General features: G+C 36.6%; 1 protein-coding gene across 1 annotated transcript; it reads right to left on the bottom strand.

Moving 5' to 3' along the window:
* Window positions 1-406: 406 nt before the first annotated feature.
* Window positions 407-23,375, bottom strand: kcnj10a (potassium inwardly rectifying channel subfamily J member 10a). Its single transcript, XM_083542894.1, has 6 exons — window positions 22,816-23,375; window positions 13,877-14,245; window positions 13,584-13,795; window positions 12,876-13,007; window positions 11,839-12,016; window positions 407-1,848 (listed from the first exon to the last, which is right to left on the bottom strand). The coding sequence occupies exons 2-6, from the start codon at window positions 14,241-14,243 to the stop codon at window positions 1,454-1,456; spliced, it is 1,284 nt and encodes a 427-aa protein (XP_083399020.1). The 5' UTR covers window positions 14,244-14,245; window positions 22,816-23,375; the 3' UTR covers window positions 407-1,453.
* Window positions 23,376-25,294: the final 1,919 nt, after the last annotated feature.

Here is a 25,294-nt window from a genome sequence, read left to right as displayed (position 1 = left end):
GTAGAGAATCATTGGAGTAACTAAACAATGACTGCGGAAATTCTAAGCTGTTATAATGTAAATGTGTCAACTAAGTGTCTGTTATTGGTTGGTGCTAAATGTTTATCCAGGGAGGAAGTTTTGTAACTGTATAACAAGTGTGTTGTGGCATGTGATCTCATGGAAATTTTCTGCAAAACAAAGTGTGCAACTGCAATGTAGGTCATCCAGTTTTACTATTATACACTAACCCTGACATTACCTGTAAGCTAAGTGTTCCTTGTTTGAATATACTGAGTCATGGGATTTGCTATTAATTTTGAAAAGCAGGATATTTTCTGTTATTTTATACCTTATGAAAATGTACAAGCCAGGATTTTAGACATAAGTAGCAATCAGAGCCTGTAACTGCTTCTGAACATATTCTTTATTTTAAACAGTCATTTAAAAGCTTAAGACATTAAAGTGATAATTACCCAGTGTTTAAAACTGAGTTCTATCACATACATTAGAATAAAAATATGTTTCCTTCCCACAAGTAGGACAGACCACTTACACTTGATTTTAGTACCCAACAATATCTCATAATAATAATAATAATAATAATAATAATAATAATAATAATAATAATAATAATAATAATAATAATCATCATCATCATCATCATCATCATAATCATTACCATTAACATCATTGCCATCATCATCATAATATATACATATGAAGTGCTTTCAGTTTTGTGCATTTCTAAAAATACTTTGCTTAGCATCGCCCCACACTTTGCACCAACCCATGCAGACATACTACAGATTCACAGAAACACCCACACATATGTGAAATGTTGGGACAGGTATTCACCATTCAATATACACTAGTTAGTTATGCTTTCATAACAGAAACTAGAGAAAACTTCTCATAGAGTTAAAGTGCTTTTAGTATTGTTAACATACTGTATCAATATGTTTGCTCCAGTGACTAAAAAGAAATCAGCATAAAAACTAGGCCTATACTCAAATGAACATGGCATTGTTAGGCACAAATATATACACATGTAACAGAATATCATCGTTTCAGTTCAGTCCATCAATATGGAACACAAAGTCCAAGGACATAGAAGCTTTGCTCCTTCTGTACAGTGCTTTTGTTATATAATGATGGGTCTTTGTATATTTTGGCCTTTTAATCATTTCAGAATCTTGTCGTAGTCCAAGCTGTAAAAATGAAAATACAAAAAAAAAAAAAAAATACACATTCTTGCAACAAGGCCAGTGGTCAAGTGAGAATATTAATCTTAGCCACATGATAGTGATGCCACTGTTCGCCTCGAAGTCCAGTGTATGTATATGTACAGTATGTGAAAAATGTGTCTTCAGAAGAGGATTTATTGTGAACATCGTACAGTCCTCATCTCCTAGTAGCTTACTGTTAGTCTGGCTCTCTCTCTCTCTCTCTCTCTTAACATGTCTTGCTGAATCTAAACATTACTAATGCGAACGCTAAGTGGGCTGCTATCCCGGATCCTCCCTCTATCGCGCCGTTTTTCATCCCTGTAGCTCTCCTCCAGCTTTGTCTTCTCCAGATCCTTTTCTCCTCCTTCCCGTCCACTGTCTGAGCCTGGACCTGAAGAGGAGGTTTGTTTAAAGCACGGCTGGGTCTTGGTCTTAGCCACTTTGTCGAAGAAGGCGAAGTCAGCCACGTATTTCCCTGACGGGGAGAGTGAGACAACAGGGGGAAACTCGTAGCCCCACAGGATTTCATCGGGCAGGTAGGAGGTTCGTACCTGGCAAGTGGCTGATGTTGGCTCCACTGTGGCACTCATTATTACCAGCAGTTCAAAATCTGCCATTTCTGGGTCAGCCCAGCCTCCACCTAGGGATATTACAAGAAAGGGACATTTTATTGTGGTTATTTTTCAACTTGATTGGTCATCAGCGTGAGCTGAGAATTCTAAATAAATCCCTATTCCCAGTTTTTCTTTATTGCCTGAGTTAGTAGTTTTTGATACCATTGTGACACATGGGGCTTTCCAGCATTCACCTGCTTCAGATAAATAGCAAATCCTTCATGACATGAGTCAGGTGTTTTGGAACAACAATAAAGACCTCCTACATAACTCTCCATACATACTTTATTCCGAAGCAGTAGACTGAGATCGCAGTCGAGCACCTACCCACACACTTACCCCCCCCCCCACACACACACACACACACACACAAATAACCACTGCATTCACCAACTGCTCTTGTTCCCTTCTTGGTGTGGGGAAGCCATGCGTCACCACCAGAAAACACTCTTGGGTAATCCCAACCTATGTATTGCACAACCAACTACACAACCCGAATTGCACAACCAACTAAGCGGGAAATATGAACACCAGAATACCCTCCCTAATAAAGATGACTTTCAATCTACAGCACGCGCACACTTAAAAAATGTTTGAACAGATGGTTATGATTGTCACTTAGACCTACTTCCGCACTGGAAACATACTAGTTTCATTAAAGCTCAAAATAGTAACTCTGTAAAGACTGTAAGTATCACTTCCTCTCTCTTTATTTCTCTTACACTCTGTTATTTCTCATCCTTGCAGTATTTCACACATACGCTTCTAATTAAGTTGAGTAATCATTATTACTGTACTTACGGACACAAAAGCACAGGGGGCAGATCATAACTACAGTAGGATTCATTTGAATTTTGTGAAATTACTTGAGAATATTGAGGTATAGTTGTTTCATCTGCTCAGTTCCCCAACCTTTAATTATTATTATTATTTATTAATTATTATTATATTATTATGTGTAATATTGCTTAATAATACTACCACTTATAGGAAGATTTTCAGTACATTTGTGTTTTACATAGACACACTTCTACAAAATCACACACAGTGTAATTACCGTTTGCTGTCTTTATTCTCATTCTTTGCAAATGAACCGCAATCTAGCAAGTAAATAGGAAAACAACTTCTGGGAACTATATGTATCACTAGATGTGAACTATATTCCACTTTGAGAAAATGTGTGACACAAAGACATGAGAGAAAAGTATAAGACAGGTGTCACTGTAGTTCAAATAAAGGTCAGTATACATATATGGTGAAATATTGTGTCAGCACATACTGTATAACCTTTTCTACTTCTTCTTATTATACCTGATCCTTTTGTTTACTTTCCATACTTAGCAGATATATGTACAAAGGTTTTGTATTCAGAAACAGGAAGCATTTCAGGAAGAGAAAAGATAGCTCTTTACCATATAAAAACAGTTGGCAGGTTGTTCTGTTTAAAAAATAGATTTTAGACACTTAACCCACATTGTCTCATTTTCAGATTTGACAAGTCAAGTATTATTCATAACTGCACACTAATAAACCATGTAACTTTTTACTACAAAGACGCAATTGTTGGCGTGTACGTTTTTCCCTAACGGATACAAACAATAATTCTTCCCAATGAAATGTCATGTAAACAAATGAATAACCATCCATATTACTACATTGTTTCGTTGGATTAAAATTCCTCCATGGAATGTCTTTCAATGGACCCTTACCTTTCCAAAGGGTTACCTCATTTGTTTACAAGTTCCACTAAACTAAACCAGGAATTGCAGCAATGTATGCATTTGTGATTTATTATTACAATCATATTGGTTATTTCTCATAAGTTATAAGCTATGATATATATATTATAGTTTGTCTAGATTACTTATGTTTCCTATTGTTTAACCTATTTATAAACATCGACAAGTGCAAACAAAGAGCAATTTAAGTGCGGCTTAAAGAAAGATAAGACAAGTTTACCTTCCAAGAAAAAGTAGTTCCCATAAACTCAGAAAAGTTTTTTTTATTATTCAGACCTGCAGAATTCCCCGAAAATTAATGAAGTGGCAGAAATGGAATTTTTTAGTAGGATAAAGAAACAAAGCATTATCAGTCACCTTTTGAAAAAAAAAATCCCAGAAGCATGCTCTAATCGATTTAAATCATCTATGAGAGATAATGTGGATGAATTGAAAGTTTTGTTGGCAGAAACTCTGAGGAAACTTCAACCACTCTACTCTACGCTATTAACATACAATTACAGAAACTGGCTGACTCAAAGTCCAGACTTTTTTGGTTCTGCAAAATTATACATTTAAAACTGAATAAAGAAACACTTTAACTGTGAACTTGAAGCCACTATCAAGTGTTTCGGGCTAAGTTTGATTAGTATATCTATTTTTTCCATACATATTCAAACAAAACTATTTTGCGGTAAGGTTGTTTAAAGAATGTGCTTGTGTTATGTTTGAAATAAATGCCTCATTTTATGACAATTTTCAATGCAATAATATTTATTCCACTAGGGCTATTGCACATTGTTGGGTGGACAAAGTATACCTACATGGATAACTTTTTCCTTGTGAATGCATCTGAATGCAGGTTGGCCTAATTAAACTTGACAAAAAAAATGAGGAGCAATGTCGCTTACAAGCTGAGATTTTATTTGACTGTTCATTTAATTTAGCTTCTCAATGTTTTTTCTTTTATATTGGACTTAATTATAACAATTCGGCCACTTTACGGAAACATCTACAAGAAATATTTTTTTTTCTGAGTAGACCAATTGAATAAAAAGGGCCAGATTTGCATATTTATTTTTTATTTTTTATTTATTTTTTATTTTTTTATAAAGAGCATTGCATTGGTGTATTTTGTTTGCTTCATCAAGTTGCTACTTTCATGAAAACTACACTACACATAGATTAAGTATAGCTGCTGCAACATGCTTTTTTCTCAGTAGTGGTAAAATGATTTCCCTCTGTCCCCATAGAGGACAGCCTTTTCAAACAGGATGTTGCTTGCTTCTGCTCAGCATGGTTAATGGGTAGTGGTGGCCTGGAGATATTGTCAGCATTTGCATTGAAATCAGACTTCCAGTACTCTTGTATCCAGTATATGTTTTATGCATGAGCGGACAGCAACAAAGCCAACCTTTGGCAGCTAATGGCGCAATGCCAATGCCTCAAAATCGTAGGCCACAGTGATTTGTTAGGAGAGTGTATTTCCTTCCAATTAGGTACTTGTGGAAACTGTGAACACAAATTTATATATGTTACAAAAATGTATAAATGGGAACATTTTAATTTAAAAAACACCTACAAAATCATTAATGCATAAGTCTGCACACCTTTCTAGCTGCCCTAACCAGTCAAATTCCAAATTAGCATATGTAGCATATTAGCATACATCTGCCTTTTATTAAAATGATTCTGATTAAAATCATCATACTAAGTGTCTACTAAGAGTCATGGGCCACAAAGAGCGTCCAAATTAACTGTGAGACTTTACCAAGTGAAGCATATAAATGAAAATAGAAGGCGCCAGATGTACCATGGAAGACTGTCAAAACCATCATTAATAAGTGGAGAAAATGTGGCACCACTGAGACATTGCAAAGATCAGGATGACCCTCCAAAATTGATAAGAGGACAAGCAAGTCTGGGCTGTGGGGTATTCTTACATCTGAATTATACCAAAAGATTCATTCAGTCACCCCACTGGTGAAGGACCAAAATGTTTAAGGCCTTTCAGTCTTTGTTTGAGCAAATCCTTTGATACATTGACCCAGCAATTTCCAGGCTGGAAAACTGTCCTTCCAATGATGAGAATGAGAACAGGATTACTGATAAACCTCACAGTATATTATCCAGTCCCTGCTGGAAAAGAAATGGGCCTATATAGGCCTCACCATAGGGCCTATAGTGACCACTCGGATCATTTCTTTAGAATTATTTGTTTCTATGTATTTGGAGAATCCGGAGATTATTTATTTTTATCAACAAGGTGTATTCATTTGACTTGGATAAGTAAGAACTGTACCAATAAAAAGGCATGGGAGCTGAATTATTCATTTCATTTTTAAAAACCTCCACCTAATAATCTGATACTGTTTAAATGTACAGTCCTAGACTGCATGCTGCTCAAAAGTCTTTATCTACTTCTCTATGCTCAGCTTTATGAAATGTGCCATTTGTGTTTACACGACATGGGTTATAATCTAAAAGCCCCTATCTATACATTTCTGTACAATCTTTCAGTAGAAAATAAATTCAACACTAACAATGAGAATTTGGGGGGGACTTCAGTCTGTTTGCTTTCCAAGTATGATGAACTCAGTAAACACTTACAAATATTTTTGCACCATGACAACCTTGAATGGCACAAATATATTTGAATATTCAACTTATATAAATTGTTGTATTTGTCCCATCCATCTAATAGAAAGCACAAATTGGCAAAAATTACAACAGATAAATACATAAGATCTGTAATGTAACTTAAAGATGCTAAATCAAGCCCATTTAAGAGTCCAAAAACATATAAACTGTAAAAAAAAATAAAAATAAAAAAATAATAATCAGTCTGGTGACTGTTTTTAATCAGTCTGGTGACTGCAGGATTTTGTTGATTTTGAGTCTTGTGACTGAGAGAGGAGTTTGTCAGCTGACATCGAAGGTTGATTTCTGTGTATTGATGTTAAATGTTTTTGCAAGGTACATATGTAATTTGATAGATTGAATCATTTTAATTTGAAAATATAACATTTTTCTATTATATGTCAAAGATTTTTATTATTATTATTTTGTGAATCATTGCTTTTGTTCTCCTCTTTGTGGCATAATATTACAAGCTTATTTTTTTCCCACAGTGTACTGGTCAAAGCTGGTTTGTTTCTTTGGGGGAAACCCTTTCAAATGTTCTACGAAAAAAAAAAAAAAAAACGTTTTCCTAACAGAAACGGGAAACCAAGAACTTCTAAGAATTCTCTATATACTATATTTGTAATAATGGTCACATGTGTGGTCAACAAAAGCAGCATGTTTATCTGCAGTTACAGTTTTTCTATTCAGATGTATAATTATGCAGCAGCGCTGTGTGATAATGGAAGAGCTCAGCTCAATACCATTATCATCACATCTATTATTTCTTTATACACATTAAACATAAAGAGTGCATTTCATAAAATTTTCTGATCATTGCTGCCAGAAAAAAATATAATGAATAGCTTTGTTTTTTGAAAACATGCATATTTATATATAGTTTACATATACAAGTTTCTTTGTAAAGAAAATGTAGAAATAATATTAATAGCTGTAAGGTGAAACATTAATTGTGTACAATTTAGTAGCTTTTCCCCAAGAAAGAATATTAGCTATTTAAATCTGTCTACATTTAAACCTGATTTGCAAATAGAGATAATGTGTTTCTTTAATATGGCTCCAAACTAAGACGTCATCAAAGTAACTTCACAGTGCTGAACTGAACTACTGAGCTGAACTAAAATAATGATTAGCAAGAAAGCGAGAGAAAGCCTACTGTAGGAAACTGTAACAGCCCTGCTCTGTTGCTGAATCTGTTCTGCAGTAATTGAATCCTGTACCTGCATGTCAGCACAACAGACTGAGCTGCTTTGTGCTCCAAATGAGACACTCTTGCTCACACTCACATTCCAACCAAAGAGAAAAAATAGAGAAAGATGGAAAGAGAAAGATGAGTTCACAGAGAGAGGAACAGTGGCAAATAAAAGAACAAGAGAGTGATAGGCAATAGCGAGAGAGCACACAAAACAGAATGCTACAGGATTGCATGCCAGCTCTGACATTCTCTCCCCATTACAGAAGCCTCATATTCACTGAACACACCAGACCAAAATGTCCGGCTCAAACTTGCGTGATTCCGATTCTTGTCTTTTAACCTCCTCAAATCAGGTTAACAAGGTCCCTTTAGGATGGTCACAACCTCAAACTTTTGTTCCAATCTTTTTCTCTTTTCTGGATACCCCCCAACCAAGACCTTTAGCCTCGAAACATGAAGTGAAATACTGTTTCGCATATTAAGTTTCATATTCATGATTGTTCACAATAATTTCCCATTCAAGTTCAGGCCAGGCTGAAAGTCTGCACATTTGAATGGTTGCACTATGCATGCAACAAACATTAACAGCACCTTTCAGCATATTCTATACTGATCAGCCATAAAATGTAAATAAAAAGCACCTGGTTTTTACCAGATACTACCCAGATAGATGGTACTTATCACAGTAAAATCCATGTGAATGTCCAGGAGAACTTTGGCCAAAGCATCACACTGCTTGTTTTCTTCCCATAATGCATCATGATGTCATCTCTTCCAGAGAAAAAACCTCACACACACACACACACACACACACACACACACACACAAACACACACACACACACACAACTCACCATCCACATGATGTAGGATTGTAGGAGCCATTGTAGGTGCGTTTAGCATTGTACAGGGGTCAGCATGGATTTCACAATTTGAGCTATAGTGGGACTTTAATGAAATCTAACCTGATGGGTAGCCTGCACTCCCCATTTGCATCAGTGAGCACCATGGTCCTGTTGCTTGTTCACCAGCTGTCCTTCTTTGGACAATTTTAGTACATACCTACCACTAGGAACACCCTGCTAGACATGCCATTTTGGCCATTTTCAAATTCACTTAGACATAATTACATTTGCTTATTCATGAACTGACTGTTCTCTTGATGCTTAAATATCTCACATATGTTGTGTATTATCTTAATGTAATATTTTTCATAAACTTTTATCTAAGTAACTCAGATGTTACTTAGATATCACTTAGGTATTACTAATATTTCTGCAGAGCAAATTAGTACGCAGCATTATAAAAAAAAAAAAAAAACACTACTTCGCTTATCAGTATCAGTGAACAGGCCTATATTATGCTTATTTAAAATCATCTAAAATGACATCTAGTTTCATAGTTTTTACTTTTTCTCTCTAATGGATCTTTAATCATCTTCAGCAGTAAATGTTCTGAAACACTTACAATCTTGTAAAGTGTTCTAGGCACAACTCCTAAAATATAATTATACAGGTGCATCTGGTATATTTTCCAGCAGACATCGTTCTTCTGCTAGAATTTCAGTTTTGCTTTTCACCGTTCCAGCCAAAAGCTGAAATCCTTCTCTGGGAATTGGTTTGCTGGTACATTATAGTGCTGGCATGATCTTCAGTCTTTTCCGCTGCACGGAAGCCAACCTACATCGTATCCAACAAGCTTCAGATTTATCATGTTACAACAAACACTGCACATTTTGTTAGACAGAATTGGTGACAGAGTTGCTGACTTTACAGTGTGCTTACATTGTGTTGTGTTGTATTGTATTGTATCCATTGGTAAATGTATAAATCTTAGTTGCAATAAAATTACATTGCAATATTATTTTATTGTTATATGGTAGCTGTCAGTTTTCATCTGAAACGCTAAAGAAAAAAAAAATATTATCATATGTTTATACATTGTTTAAACTTTCATTTTGTATATTCTTAAAACTGAATGTAAAAAGAAATGTAATCTGAGACAGATCAATCAGCTGAAACTCAGCCAAGCCTAATTCCTAAAAAATCATAAAGAAAAATCCATTTATTCTCAAACAGACTTCTACCTGGCCAGACAGTGAAACAGAGCTCTTCTTACACCTATGACTCCTCTCTCCATGCTGCAGTTCACATTTCCACCAATCACACACCTCTCTGTCCTTAAAGCAACTCCATACACGGCTTGTGTCCAACCACATTCACTGTGTTCTCTAGTATTCTTTACCACCAGGCTCCACAGGCAGATCCCTATCAGACACTTTGGAACAGGTATTCAAGCATCATCATGGCAGTCTCCAGAAATAAAAAAATATAAAAAAGTTATTTTTACTCTTTCTGCCTTAGGACCTATCACACCAGAACATTCTGAAACTGCAGATCTTCCATTCTTTAAAACAAAGAACTTTATAACTAGTACTTGGCCATCCCAATTTCCTTCTAAATTCAAATTTCTTCAATATTTTTGGAACTCAGATCCAAATACTCTAAAAAAATCTCTCCTAGAATTACCTTTTAACTACTATTGGAACACATCCCAGTTCTGTTCAAATATTGAAAACCTCTTAGAAACCTTCTTTCTGTACTTCATAGTACATAATCACAGTTTCTTTCCAAAGAACAATGTTCTAAACTTACTTTGGTCTGTTCTTGATGTTCTAAATGTTTACCCAGATCCAGATCCTAATTCGAATTTACAATTTTCTTAAATTATTTTCCTAATTTTGTTTAAAGCGCTCAACCAGATCCCACTTTGTACTGTCTACTTTCTATATGACTTCTAGAACTTTTATTCTGTTTCCAAATCTGTTCTTGTATTCTATTCTCCTCTAGACCTACATTGTTTACTTGTTCTAGACCTCATGTCTAGATCCCAATTCTATTTTTGAATCTAATTCTCGTTAGAATTAATTTATCTCTTTAGACACATTTTTCTGGTCTCATTTGTGTTTTGCAATCAACATTTCTTCTTTATATTATTATCTTGTTTTTATTGCATTATACTGCATTTAATTTAATTGCTTTGGACAACTTTTAATGGTGAACCAAATTCAGTTGAGGTGCAAAATTGAATCTGTTACCGCCATATAAATTCTTGTTTAAAGATTTTTTTAAGTACTAAACAACAAGTTCTAGCTTGGATTTTTCTTCTAAACCTCATAAAATACTCTTTTCTCAACCCTTTTTCATACTTTCTTCTATTTTTTTATTTTTTTATTCTTCTAGAACTCTTTACAGACTGGTGCCAACGGCGCTGCCTCCAGATAAACGCGGGCAAAACCAAAGAACTGGTGGCGGATTTCCGTAGGCACAAACAAACTTCATTACCATCAGTTGTGAGAGTGAACTCTTACAAATACAAAAACTGGACTGGACAGATAATACTGAGGCAATTTATAAGAAAGGGCAGAGCAGATTTTTTCTGCTGAGGAGACTAAGGTCTTTTGGAGTGCAGGGAGAGCTACTGAAGACCTTTTTTGCCGGAGTACAGCTCGCTCGGGTTTAATCACGAGAGTGAGAGAGAGAGAGAGAGAGAGAGAGAGAGAGAGAGAGAGAGAGAGAGAGAGAGAGAGAGAGAGAGAGATACACACAAACACACACGGCAGTCCTTAGGAGTTCAAGGGAGTTGAGGGATATCCATGGTATGCCCTGGAGGGGCGAGGTCCATACAGTCCAAGAATGAACGCACAACGAAGATAGGGGTATCAGGGGTGCGCTTTGGGGAGAAAGCGCAGCCACAGAGAGAGTGTAGAGTCCGAAAGGAAAGGAAAGGAAAGGAAAGGAAAGGAAAGGAAAGGAAAGGAAAGGAAAGCATAAGTATACGTACAACAGCACATAACAGCAAACACATATAATAATGGACAAAGAAGTGAGTGTGAGTGAGGGGCTTATGTAGTAATAATGAGCCCCAGGTGTGCGTGATTAAGCCGGGAGCTCCAGAGAGAGCAGAGGCACGACAGCCACCGAAGGGGGCGTGGCAGGTGGATTCCTGACACACTGTTACATCCTAAGTGTCTGAAGGAGCGATACAGAAGGTCTTTTCTCCCTGCTGCTATTAGACTTTACAATCAGAGCTGCTCCCAGTGAACCAGTCACCATAATATTTACTGTTATTACTGTTTCACTGCAATAATAACAATAACAAAGTATTTTAAACAACACATGTGCAACAGAAATTTTTAAACTGTGCAATATTACCAGTGTGCAATATGCCTGTTAGCGTAACTTCTTACTCATGGTCTCCTTTTTTTTCTTCTTTGTATTTATACATTTGTGTTGTATACTACATTATGTCTTATTCTTTGATATATTTACATTTCTTATTTTTTTTTATATATTTGCATTTCCTTTTCTTTGCTACTGTAACAGAACAATTTCCCCACTGTGGGACAAATAATGGTATATCTTATCGTATTTTTAAAACGTCAGTGAGGTCTGATCTTACCCTTGGAAGCCCAGGGGCGGAGCGGGCTGTTGTCATCAATGACATGGTAGAAAGTGAGTGGCAGGATGAGGAAGGGGCTGTCAGTGGATGTGTCCACCTGAAAGGCAACATTCCTCTGGTCCAAACGAACTGTCTCACCCTCTTTAGTCAGAGATGTCTGCAGCAGCTTACCGGTTACCTGAAATATAAAGAATGCAGTGAATGCAAATATACTCTTAAATGTACACTCCTACACTTCCATATATATATATATATATATATATATATATATATATATATATATATATATATATATATATATATATATATAGAGAGAGAGAGAGAGAGAGAGAGAGAGAGAGAGAGAGAGAGAGAGAGAGAGATAGATATATAGATATATATGGATAAATGTACACTTGAATATTTGAGTATATTTGTAGAAGTCAAATGTCAAAACTCTATTAGAAAACTTAACACAAGTAAAAAGAAATACAGTATATTTGTATGAAACTACATTATACCAAGCTGAGCAACATTTTCACAGTCAATCAAAGGGCATGATGCACACAAATATTCACACACTCATTCTCAGATAACAGCAACTTATCCGAACCAATACACCTAACTGTTTTCTAGAAGTGGCAAGAAACTAGACAACCCCAGTGAAAAACACTTGGACACAGAAAGAACATGTAGAACTCCAAACCAGATCAGGATAGAAGCTCTGGAACTGTGAGGTGGCAGTGGTGCATTCTGAGTTGTGTTAGGTGTAGTATGGTATCTGCTAAGAACTTATAGTATTCAAAGAGGATGACAATAAACTGGACAAGAAACTACAGTAGAAGTACAATAATTAAATCTTAAAACATTTTAATATTTTATTGTGGAAATGACCAAGTTTATATAAAAAAAAAAGTATTTAGTAAAAAAATTTGATCTCTCTCTTTTTCTCTAAGATGTTTGATCTTACTTATTTTCAGCTCCATCACTAGAAAGGAGTGATCTATATATTTCATATTTTTTTTAATGAAATGTTTTTAGAACATGCATGCACTTACCTGACAGCCCAGTAGCAGGCTTTTGCGCATGTTGGCTACACGGATCATAAGGCATGGTTGGCCCTGATGACTAGCCACGACCGCATGCTGACTGAACTTTACAGTTTCACCACGCTTTTTCGGTCGAGCCACCTACACACAGAACAACACAGTTACTATATCCTCCACCTACAACTGTATATGTACATAATGCAAATCTAATGCATAGCATAGATCCTATACATACATCAGCAGCTACTGTTTATACACAGCATAATCACACTGTTACTCATTTGGACACACAAGATGGTGTACATATTTTAAATTGTTTTGAAAACAATTCTGAATAAAAACGTTAGTGAACATAAGAACGTTCAGAAAGTTTTTTAATAGTTTTTGCTTTAGTCAAATAGCATCTACTTATTACTTGTTTAATTCAAACTTTTTCTCCAAGCATGTAGTTTATTATTAGGAGCATAGAAGATGCACCGGGGAGCATGACCTATTTCAGAAAATGCAGCCTTTGGTTGACAATTATTACTGTAAAGATTTGTTTAGTGCTTTCTTTGATTAATGTATACTTCAATATGCATTATACCACAGTGTTGATGTCACAATTTTTCCTTTAAAAAAAATATTATAAATCAGTGAGCAATGGATTTACAAATTTTGAATGTTAAACAACCTTATTTTTCTGTACATTATAATTTGCAATTGCATTCACTTTACCTTGGCAAGAAAAGTTCCTGTGATAAAGATCTCCATCACCATTGTGATAACTAGCTGCATTATGAGAAGGATGATGGCTACGGGACATTCTTCTGTGATGCACCGGAAGCCATAGCCAATTGTAGTCTGTGATTCCAGAGAGAAAAGGAAAGCAGCTGTTAGTGTCTGGACCTGCATCACGCAGGGGGTGTGGTTGGATGGTGGATCAAACTCTGGAAAGAGATAGAAAGGATATTAAACACACTTCCACATAATAGAAAACATTTTTAAATATCGACCTCCTGTATTCTCACCCAGCAGGTCTCCGTGCACCAGCGCCACCAGGTACCACAGTACACCAAAAGCAAACCAGGTCCCAGCAAAAGTGGCAGAGAATAGGAAAAGCTTGTAGCGCCATTGCATGTCAAGAAAGGTGGTCCAAAGGTCACGCAGGTAGAGAGCTCCACGGCCAGTGACATGCTCAATGCGTACATTGCTTCGGCCGTCCTTAGACAAGACACGCCGACGCCTTCTCAATGCTGCAGCTCCACCTTCAGCACCACCTCCACCACCTCCAACACCTCCACCTAACAGCGGCTTTAGGACCTCTGTCTGAGTTTGGGAATGGCAAACCTTCTGTGTGGATGGACTACGGGAGGAGGGAGGAGTGGACGAAGTCATGGCTGAAGAGAGCAAGAGATAGTGGAGCATGTAATATCTGGCATACCACCAGGAATATAAATTATCAGAAGCACTATTGCATGACTACTTTGCTAATAACCGGACATCGGACTGGTACAGCAGCATAGCTGACGGGGGTGTTTTTATTACAAATGATCGATTATGAGATCGAAGTCATTATACAATGACTATATTATCAGATTAAACAATAAACGAGTCATGTAAAAGGAAAGACATTAATACAATCAGCTTTTACTGCTCTTCAAACTAAGAAAATGACACAGTCAAAATTTCAGCTTAGTTACTACAAATATCTCAGTTAGGAGGATTGACTACTAATATTTGAGTAATATTGACCTAGCCTTTTAAAATGGAGGTTCTTGTCAATGCAGCAATCCCCTCATTCCATTATAACATTATGATCAAGACCCATTCATTGTCACTATAACCAATTTTCCCCCTCAAAGTGATTATTGTTCTTAGAGTTTATTATTAAGCATCATATTTAAATAATTTAAAATCACAGCGGCACAGACCCGGTTCTTCTGCTTAATGATTAGCATTAATATTTGCATGCTCTCCCAGGTCCTGGATGTGGGAAGAGTTGGTGTATTGGGTAAACTTAATTGCCCCTAAGTGAGAAAATGTATTCAACTCAGAAGTTAGATGGCTGACAAGTAAATACATGTTAATCAAAAATTATACATGGTTTGACACGTCCACTTATCATATACTAGGTCATTGTGTAGGTATACATAGACACAATGCATTGGCATATACCTGCCTACCATCCCTAGGATGCCCTTCCTAACGCAACCCTCTCCATTTATCCAGGCTTGGGACTGGCACTAAGAGTGGCTGGTAAATTATTAAAATATTTAGAGATTTGGAACATATTTTTCTAATTTGATACAACTCAGTTTCAAAGTGCTTGGAGAACTCACATGGTAGTCCAACCATTTTACCTGGTAATCTGTTTGGTGGTGGGAGTCATACAGTGGTGAATTCATCTCAGCACTGCACTGGAATTTTGTTATGATAGTTTTTAAACATGACTCATTTGTTGGCTGTATATTTTTGGTTGGTGAATTATTGCATTTCTCACAAAATATGATGCTAAGGTGTTTAAAATGCCCATACACTTGTTCCAGCACCACACACATGACCATGCCCACTGCCCTCTATTGTTCCTTCAGTGCTGATATTTGGTTTGAAAGTCTTACATGCCTTTTTTTTTCAGTGTTCCTTGTTTCCATGTTTAGTTTTTTCGATGTGCCTTTTTTTTATTATGGCATGTTTAATATTGCAGGTTTGCACTTTGACCCACACTTTGGGTTATGATTATTGTATTTGCCCAACATCTGGTAAAAGAGTGAATGTATGTGTAGGTTACAAATACTTAATAAACCAGCAACTGAATGCCTACTATACAGTTCGTGGACTTTTTATCAAACCGTCATGCTTTTGTCAAGGACGCTTTTATCTTAAACATCTTGAACACCTCAGTTCACATTAACAAATGAATAGTATCCAGACATGAGTTTGTAGTTCTCTTGGGACCAGCAACAGATTCCCACTTGCCCATTCTTCTCATTCAGTTCTAACTGTTTATAAATGACCTTAAATTCTCTGAATGTCTCCTTGTTAGAAATTGTTAAAGTATCAACATCAGTTTTTTACCACAAAGCCCTTTTCTATGACACAAAAAAAACCTCAGCAGCATTACAACCAACAGGGCCAACATGATAGCATCTGGGACAATGTGGCGCCCACAGGGTGACCCTGAACATTTACTCGGTCCCTCACCACCAGAGCAATGTGCTTTTAGTACTTTTAGTAGAACTCTTAGTGGCACTCAACCAGTGTCATAATAGGCTGTCTGGAGAATGCAGTGCTGATGCTATCTAGTACAAAGAAGGGTAGCTTTTCCTCTTGTGTATAGCAGGGAAACATGGGTACATTCGGACCCAGGGGTGCTGCTGTTGTCTGTAGAACTTTATTCAGATGCCCAGCTGCTCTGGCACATGATGCAGGTCTCATTGAGAGGAGCCTCTCTCGGCTGGCCTCTTGCTTTCCTTGCTTCTTTATACCACAGGCTTGCTGAAATGCTCGGGGGGAGCACACACAAGGGTGGTTTATTCAGTGTATGCAAAGGAAAATAAGTAAGAGAAAGTTTTGTTTTCATAAAGAGATGGAGTTTAAAGAAGTGATTTATGGACAGGGGGGTCTGTGATGAATTACTGCATTATTGCATGAATTACTGGCACTGTACTTGTACCATGCACAATGATAAAGTTGAATCTAATCTAATCTTATGAAAATTAAACAAACCACATTGTTCTGTTTATATTATTTAAGAATCCTTATAATATCAATCAATCAATCAATCTATCTATCTATCTATCTATCTATCTATCTATCTATCTATCTATCTATCTATCTATCTATCTATCTATATATATATATATATATATATATATATATATATATATATACAGTGAGGAAAATAAGTATTTAAACCCTGCTATTTTGCAAGTTCTCCCACTTAGAAATCATGGAGGGGACTGAAATTGTCATCGTAGGTGCATGTCCACTGTGAGAGACATAATCTAAAAAAAAAAAAAAAGCAAAATTTTACAATGTATGATTTTTTTACTATTTATTTGTATGATACAGCTGCAAATAAGTATTTGACCACCTGAGAAAGTCAATGTTAATATTTGGTACAGTAGCCTTTGTTTGCAATTACAGAGGTCAAACGTTTCCTGTAGTTTTTCACCAGGTTTGCACACACTGCAGGAGGGATTTTGGCCCACTCCCCCACACAAATCTTCTCTAGATCAGTCAGGTTTCTGGCCTGTCGCTGAGAAACACAGAGTTTGAGCTCCCTCCAAAGATTCTCTATTGGGCTTAGGTCTGGAGACTGGCTAGGCCATGCCAGAACCTTGATATGCTTCTTATAGAGCCACTCCTTGGTTATCCTGGCTGTGTGCTTCGGGTCATTGTCATGTTGGAAGACCCAGCCTCGACCCATCTTCAATGCTCTAACTGAGGGAAGGAGGTTGTTCCCCAAAATCTCGCAATACATGGCCCCGGTCATCCTCTCCTTAATACAGTGCAGTCGCCTTGTCCCATTTGCAGAAAAACACCCCCAAAGCATGATGCTACCACCCCCATGCTTCACAGTAGGGATGGTGTTCTTGCGATGGTACTTATCATTCTTCTTCTTCAAAACACGTTTAGTGGAATTATGACCCAAAAGTTCTATTTTGGTCTTATCTGACCACATGACTTTCTCCCATGACTCCTCTGGATCATCCAAATGGTCATTGGCAAACTTAAGACGTGCCTGGACATGTGCTGGTTTAAGCAGGGGAACCTTCCGTGCCATGCATGATTTCAAACCATGACGTCTTAGTGTATTACCAACAGTAACCTTGGAAACGGTGGTCGAAGCTCTTTTCAGGTCATTGACCAGCTCCTCCCGTGTAGTTCTGGGCTGATTTCTCACCTTCCCTTAGGATCATTGAGACCCCATGAGGTGAGATCTTGCATGGAGCCCCAGTCCGAGGGAGATTGACAGTCATGTTTAGCGTCTTCCATTTTGTAATGATTGCTCCAACAGTGGACCTTTTTTCACCAAGCTGCTTGGCAATTTCCCCGTAGCCCTTTCCAGCCTTGTGGAGGTGTACAATTTTGTCTCTAGTGTCTTTGGACAGCTCTTTGGTCTTGGCCATGTTAGTAGTTGGATTCTTACTGATTGTATGGGGTGGACAGGTGTCTTTATGCAGCTAACGACCTCAAACAGGTGCATTTAATTTAGGATAATAAATGTAGTGGAGGTGGACATTTTAAAGGCAGACTAACAGGTCTTTGAGGGTCAGAATTCTAGCTGATAGACAGGTGTTCGAATACTAATTTGCAGCTGTATCATACATATAAATAGTTTAAAAATCATATATTGTGATTTCTTAGATTATGTCTCTCACAGTGGACATGCACCTACGATGACAATTTCAGACCCCTCCATTAATTCTAAGGGGGAGAACTTGCAAAATAGCAGGGTGTTCAAATACTTATTTTCCTCACTGTATATATATATATATATATATATATATATATATATATATATATATATATATATATATATATAAATACATTATTTCTGCTTTAACCATTTTTTTTGCAGTTGCAGCTGTTTTTTTGACTACAAAAACAATTTAAAACCTTTGTAGAATCATATCCGTTATAAGAAAAGGTTAAAACCTAGAAAAGGCTTCATACCTAGGCCAGATATAGGGGGGCCACCCAAGTCTGAGCTGAATGAAACCTCACTTGAAAAGCATCTTTTGTCTTCTCCACCTCCCATCCGCGTTCTGTATCCATAAAATAAATCTCCTGCTGTTGCAGTGGATGGTCTCTCATGGATACACCATCACTGGATAATCTCACCTGAATAATGAATATTATCGCCTAAGAACTGCTTGTCCCTCAGAGTGCACAAAGGGTTGCCAACTTCTAAAAAAAAAAACAGCAAAAGTTTGAAAGAATTGAGGAATAGTTTGTCTTAACTCCTTTATCTTGCTGAAACTTTGCTCTGATATCATTATTTCTTAGATACAAGCAAGTTGGGTACTTGTATATCTGTAAACATTTTAACATTTGTTTAGTACTGTTGCAGAGTATTGCTTTTCCTTAGATTGCATTTTCATTCCCAGTTTTAGCTGTTTTTCGGTATGATAAAGAATAATGAATAAATTATATTCAGTAAAGAATATTATCAGCTTCATTATTATCCCAGCAAACATCTCACTCATTTCCTTCAGACATTTTTTCACCATCCTTCTTTTCAATTCAGTTCCATTACACTCTGATCCCCAGCACTATCACTGCATGTCACTTTCTCTGTCTTTCAATCTCTCTCTCTCGCACTCTGTTTCTCTTTCCTTCGATTCATTACACTCACTCGGCAGTATAATGCTGCTTCTCTCTCTCTCTCTTTCTCTCTCTCTCTCTCTCTCTCTCTCTCTCTCTCTCTCTCTCTCTCTCTCTCTCTCTCTCTCTCTCTCTCTCTCTATGTTACACTCACACTGGGGATATGAATAGGTATCTGTCTGCCCTCTGTGCTCTGAATACTAACACTGGATGAAGAAAGAGGGGGCTGGCCCTCAGAAGCCATGTGTGATAGGCTGAGTGTACACACAGCTGACCTCTGAACTCCAGCGAGTACACACCACACACAGATACTGTACTCGAAGTTATACGCTGAGTGTGCACTCAGGCCCACACTGACTTAGAGACATGTATTCAAAATACAGTCGTGGTGGAATGTAATGCTGCAGGAAGTAGAAGCATCAACTTTAAGTTGAGAGTTCTCATTTCTCGTTTTTTGTCTCACTTTCTCTCCTCTATTAAAGCCTTGCACCATCCCTCGCTTTCTGTCCTTTATGCACAAAAATCCTTTGTTTGGAGAGGAGATGAAAGGGACAAAAGCCACTATTGAAAAATACAACACTCTGTGTGTGTGTGTGTGTGTGTGTGTGTGTGTGTGTGTGTGTGTGTGTGTGTGTGTGTGTGTGTGTGTGTGTGTGTGTATGTAGAGTAAGAGAGAGAGGAAGAAAGAATGAAAGAAAAAAATCATTTGTGCAGTGTGTTAGAAAAGAAGATATAAAAAGTGGAGCGATGCATTGATCATTAGCAAACACATTCATCAGTATTTTGCAGTTGTACTTTTCAACACTTTTCCCTCTCTGACCCCAACAAAAAGAAAAAAACCTTCCTCAAACTCAACACAACCTCCACACAAGCTTGGCACAACTTTTATTCAACCTCCATGCTGTCTTTTGATGACCTTGACTTCCCTTTATCTTTTTTAAACAAGTCCCATAAAGGGACTCTGCCAAAGGGTAAATTAAAGCTTAAAATATTTACTGACCGGACATTTCTTTTGCTATTTTAAAGCCAAGGATAGAATAAAACATTTTGATGCCAATTGTTACCGTAGCTGTGATTGGCATGAAGGGTCTGTTCATATTGCTCCAATAGAGCTAAAAGTTTTTTAAGGAAAAAAAATTGCATTAATGTTGTATGTACCTCTATTTTTTTCAACTAATCTCTGTTTCTAAATGTCTACAAATAAATGACATCTTTACCGTTAGCACCGAAACGTTAAAATGCACAGAATGATATTGAGATATTTTGTAGCCCAGACTTCAGTGACAGTTATGTCATGTGTCTACATTTGATAAAACTCAGCTTGGATTTGATGTGCATTAGGGCTAATTTATTTAAGCATCATATTATTATATCAATAAAGGACTGAAAAAATTAGATATATCATATCCCTTGATTTTTTTGAATTTATTCATAAAAACAAGAGGAATATATATTAAACCAACATCAATCAAAGTGTAACATTTGCAATGCTTTTTATATGATTTGAATGAAGGTAAAGCTCTTTTATATTCAACAATTTACTTTACAGAACATGAACTCTTCATCGCATATCCCACCAATGTTGTGAGCTTGGGTCAGAGCACAGGGTCAGCCATGATACCATGAGGGTTAAGGGCCTTTCTCAGGGGCCCCAAGAGTGGCAGCTTGGTGTCACTGGGGCTTGAATCCCCGATCTTACGTTCATTAACCCATAACTATATTAATATATAGAAATATCAATTGCGGAAACTTGAAAGATAAAAAGCAACACTGTTATTTCTGATTTTCAATTTTTAGGGCTTAACATTAAGTTTCACAATCATAAACTTTGATCACCCTGATAGAGTAAACAATGGTATTAGCTCTGTTCCAAATGGCCACTCAAGGTCTTATTCAAACCCTGGCTTTGTGCACAGTGACATTATCATGCTGGAACAAGTTTGGATCTCCAAACTGTGGTAACTGTTTTAGAAAAAGGCACAAATTGCTGGAAAAGACATGTGTCACAATACTTTTGTCCACATAGTGTAGATATTTTTTATTGTATCCAAATATTTGTTTTTTCTCTTCCTGTGTGTGTCTAATTCCTGTCTTTTTGGGTATCACATATTCATCCACACCATCTTAAATATATAGCCGTTAGTTTATAATGCACTTTCAATCTAAATTCATTTACCCCTCAACTAACCCCTCAACTAACTAAACCCTAGCGAATTTCTTGGCAGTGATTGAATTTTGGACAGTCCTTCCATGTGCTTTCTCTCATTAGACTGCTCATTTTGCAAAGAGCTAATACCATTTGTCAATCTATTACACAGCCCAAAGTTAACATTACAGACAGAATTTTGACTGGACCTATCAATGAAAACATATCAGGCAACGACGCAAATATGTAATGAAACAATGCTTCAATTTGGTACTAGTATATAAATATATAAATATCAGCATATTGTTACAGCTTCATATCAGTACTGCCATTAATAAAATACACATTCTTCATTCTGCAACTGGGTTTGCTATTCAGTAATTACATGGACTGGTATGTAGTCATAAACAAGGAAACGCTTCTATACAGGAAAAGCATGAAATGCAATACTGAACACTGGTCAGTGCATCTCATTAAATCTTGACAATGGTGTATTATAATTTTTTTTTTCAATGCTGTTTTAACATAGAGACCCTTTGTAAGCAATTGATTCATACATGCTCTAATTTGCACTCAAACTCGAGATACAATGCTAAACGGACTAAAAAGCACTGAAGTTTTTATGATCACACCGTTTAGCATTATACAAGCTACATGCAAGCAAAAAATGTATGTCAGTGCAGCCAAAAACGGTCTTCAAACTCAAAGCATATTCTTCTGAAGAGTGGTGATTAATAGCTATTTATATTAAATGTGGAATAAATGACATCACTTTGTACCTTGAAGTCAGGTTTGAGAGCAGGGGTTCCCCATTTATTATGCTGCCTATAAATAATGTTGTGCTGTACTTTAATCTATTATACAAAACACATATAATAATATTCTTGTTTAAATTAAATTTGTACTAATGCGAAGAGTATAATTTTATTTGTATAGTTTAGAGGTCCCTGACAACATCAAAGTTTAAGAAACTTGTATTAACGCTTTGGTGATTTATTTTCAATGAATTTAATATTACTGCATCATTCATTCATTCATGCATTCATTCATTCATTTATTTTCAGTAACCACTTTCTTCTGGTCAGTGTCCGGAGTCTTAGTGACACTGGACAGATTGTCGTGCACCATGCTCACAGCCATTAACACATATGTTTGCATCTATAGGAGCAACTTATCATAACTAATCCATGCATGTTTTTGGATTGTGTAATAAAACCAGAGAACCAAGAGGAAACTCATTGAAGCACGTTGAGAATATGTACAACTTCACAAAGCAATTATCTGAACTCCAATCTGCCTGGTTCATCATACGATTTGCTGTCATAATTGTTTGGTGAGTTTTGATTTTCTTATTGAAACCCCTTAATTAGTGTGAACAAGAAAACAAACAAACAAACAAACAATCAAATAAATCAATTGCAGTACCATTATTTATGCAGCAGGTGCAACATCCAAACTGAGATTTCTGGAGACTGTGTTTTCTGCTCTTACCTTATGACTTCAGACTTGGTTGCAGTTTTGTGAGTTTTGTTGCTGGTTTGTTTGTTTGTTTCTGCTCCTGTTTGTCAGAGTAAAGAGACACCCGAGTGCACTTTGAGGCCGAGAAGAGCTGACAGAGACAACATGTCCACACAGGCTGCAAAATCTTCACTTTACTACAGCCTTAACACTTTTCCCTCATCTTTTGGTACTGGCCATGGCAAATTAGAGAACTTCTAGCCGTGCAGAAAAATTTCAGCAGCTGAAAGTCTGAAAGTTTGCAGAAGTTTGTATGGTGGATGGAGAGAGAGCGGAGTGTCAGTCGGTGCCGCTGCTGGTTGGAGGATGATACGGATTTATTATGCACCGACTTTCTCTCTCTCTCTCTCTCTCTCTCTCTCTCTCTCTCTTTCTCTCTCTCTCTCTCTCTTTCTCTCTCTCTCTCTCTCTCTCTCTCTCCCTCTTCAGGTGGTTGAACTTCTTGGAAAATGTAGTTTCCGGCTCTAAACAAACTGTTTCATATTGTAGACCCCATTTTCTCCGTCTCAGCACCTTCTCTACTCATTAATTCTGCTTTTCCCTGCGCTATTCCACCCCCCCATCTCTCTCTCTCTCTCACTCTCTCTTTCTTTCTTTCTCTCTCTCCCACTGGTCACTCTGAATGGAGCTGTTGTATTTCACTTGTTGGAGGTCCTTGAATATTCAGCCTCCGTATACTTTTCGTGTCAATTTACATAAGCTGAAATGTGACTCTGTAAATCAGCATTATGTCTGTCTGTGTGTGTGTATGTGTACTGTTGTAAAAGTGAATGGTGATGCTGAATCACTTCCACTCAGAGCTTCTCTTCTCTTTTTTTTCATTTCTTTCTTTCTTCAAAATAAAAATACAATAGATTACAATCAATTGATTGACTCTTTCAATTGTTTTTTTTATTAAAGAATCATTAATATGATTACCCTGAATTGTAGATAGATAGATAGATAGATAGATAGATAGATAGATAGATAGATAGATAGATAGATAGATAGATAGATAGATAGATAGATAGATAGATAGATAGATAGATAGATAGATAGATAGATAGATAGATAATTTTAATAAAAACAAATTTAATTTTGCAAAAAAGAAGAATAATAATAATGATATTTATTATTAATAACAAAAATAATAATATTAATAATAAACACATTTATCTGCATTTTATAGAAGAGACAATTATAGTGGAACGTGGCATTCCATGTAGGGAGAAGTGTTTAAAAACCACACACAAATGCACAGATTTTTTTATATATATATTTTTTTTTATTTATTATTATATTATTGTTTTTTTTTGCTGTTGTTTTGTTTTGTTTTGTGTTGTTTTTTTTTTTTTTTAACATGTAAACAACTCCACCTGTCATTTCTCTCCAGACCTCACCCACCTGTCTGACCGTCACGCTCCTCTCGAGACACCTCCCACCTGTACGCTTCAAGCGTTCCACTCCAGGCCCCTCTGCTCTATTGTTAAGCATTGTTAGTAATGGCGTTCTTGTATACTCACCAGCATTTACTGTGCATTGCATACTGCAGCAGTGCACAACGTGTACCAGGTATTTCCTCCTCTGTGTAAAGAAGATTTTTTTTATTGTATTTTTATTGTATATTTTTTTATTTATTATATATATGACCAGTCAAATTGCCTTTCAACTGTCAGTTTACTCAGAAATTAAAGCAATGGTGCTTTTCGGTGGTTCTAAGAAAAATTTATATGAAAAGGTATCTATACCAGTGGAGGGTCATTCATGCATTTCACTTCTAGGCCTTCGGTGTTCTACCTGAATCTACCCACTTCTGAATAAAATTATCATAACACTACAGCTATAGAAACCATCAAAATTATACAGAAACGCTTTATAACAGAGTGCTGGATTATAGACGGGACTCTCATGCAGCGATGAATGCCATTACTAAAGCAAGAAACCCAACTGACACAATTCATCAAGTCTCCTTTTACTGTAGTTAAAGCTGTGCTGCCCCCATACATCATCTCTAGCAGAAGAATCAACATTAAACTCTAACTCTAACAATTTTCTAATATTAGATGTTTGATGTCAAATTGATTATCAGCATTAATCACAAACACATCATCATAATTCTCTCTCATGCCACTAGCACTAGAAATCGAGGGGAAATAATCCCTGATTCATTTAATGTTTGTTGGCCAAATCTCATTTTATTGTTCCATTATCAGATTATTGTTATTAATTATTGTTGCATTATTATTATTTTATAATATTGTCTGCTGTCATTTGTACGGTGTGTGTACATGCTCTCTCCGTAATAAGCAATGAGTACCACAGACACACCTGTACTGAGAGCTAGAATCTGAAATCCGATCTCAGTTTGACAGCTGCTCTGGACACTACCTGAATTTATCAGGCTTGTATCTATGTCAATATGCCATGTAACTATCCATAAACGTGTACTTATAAATCACACTTAGGTTGTTTG

This window comes from Silurus aristotelis, assembly GCF_946808225.1.
Source record: "Silurus aristotelis genome assembly, chromosome: 5".
NCBI lineage: Eukaryota > Metazoa > Chordata > Actinopteri > Siluriformes > Siluridae > Silurus > Silurus aristotelis.
Note: the sequence above shows the minus strand (reverse complement) of the source record. Positions and strands in the feature narration are given on the sequence as shown.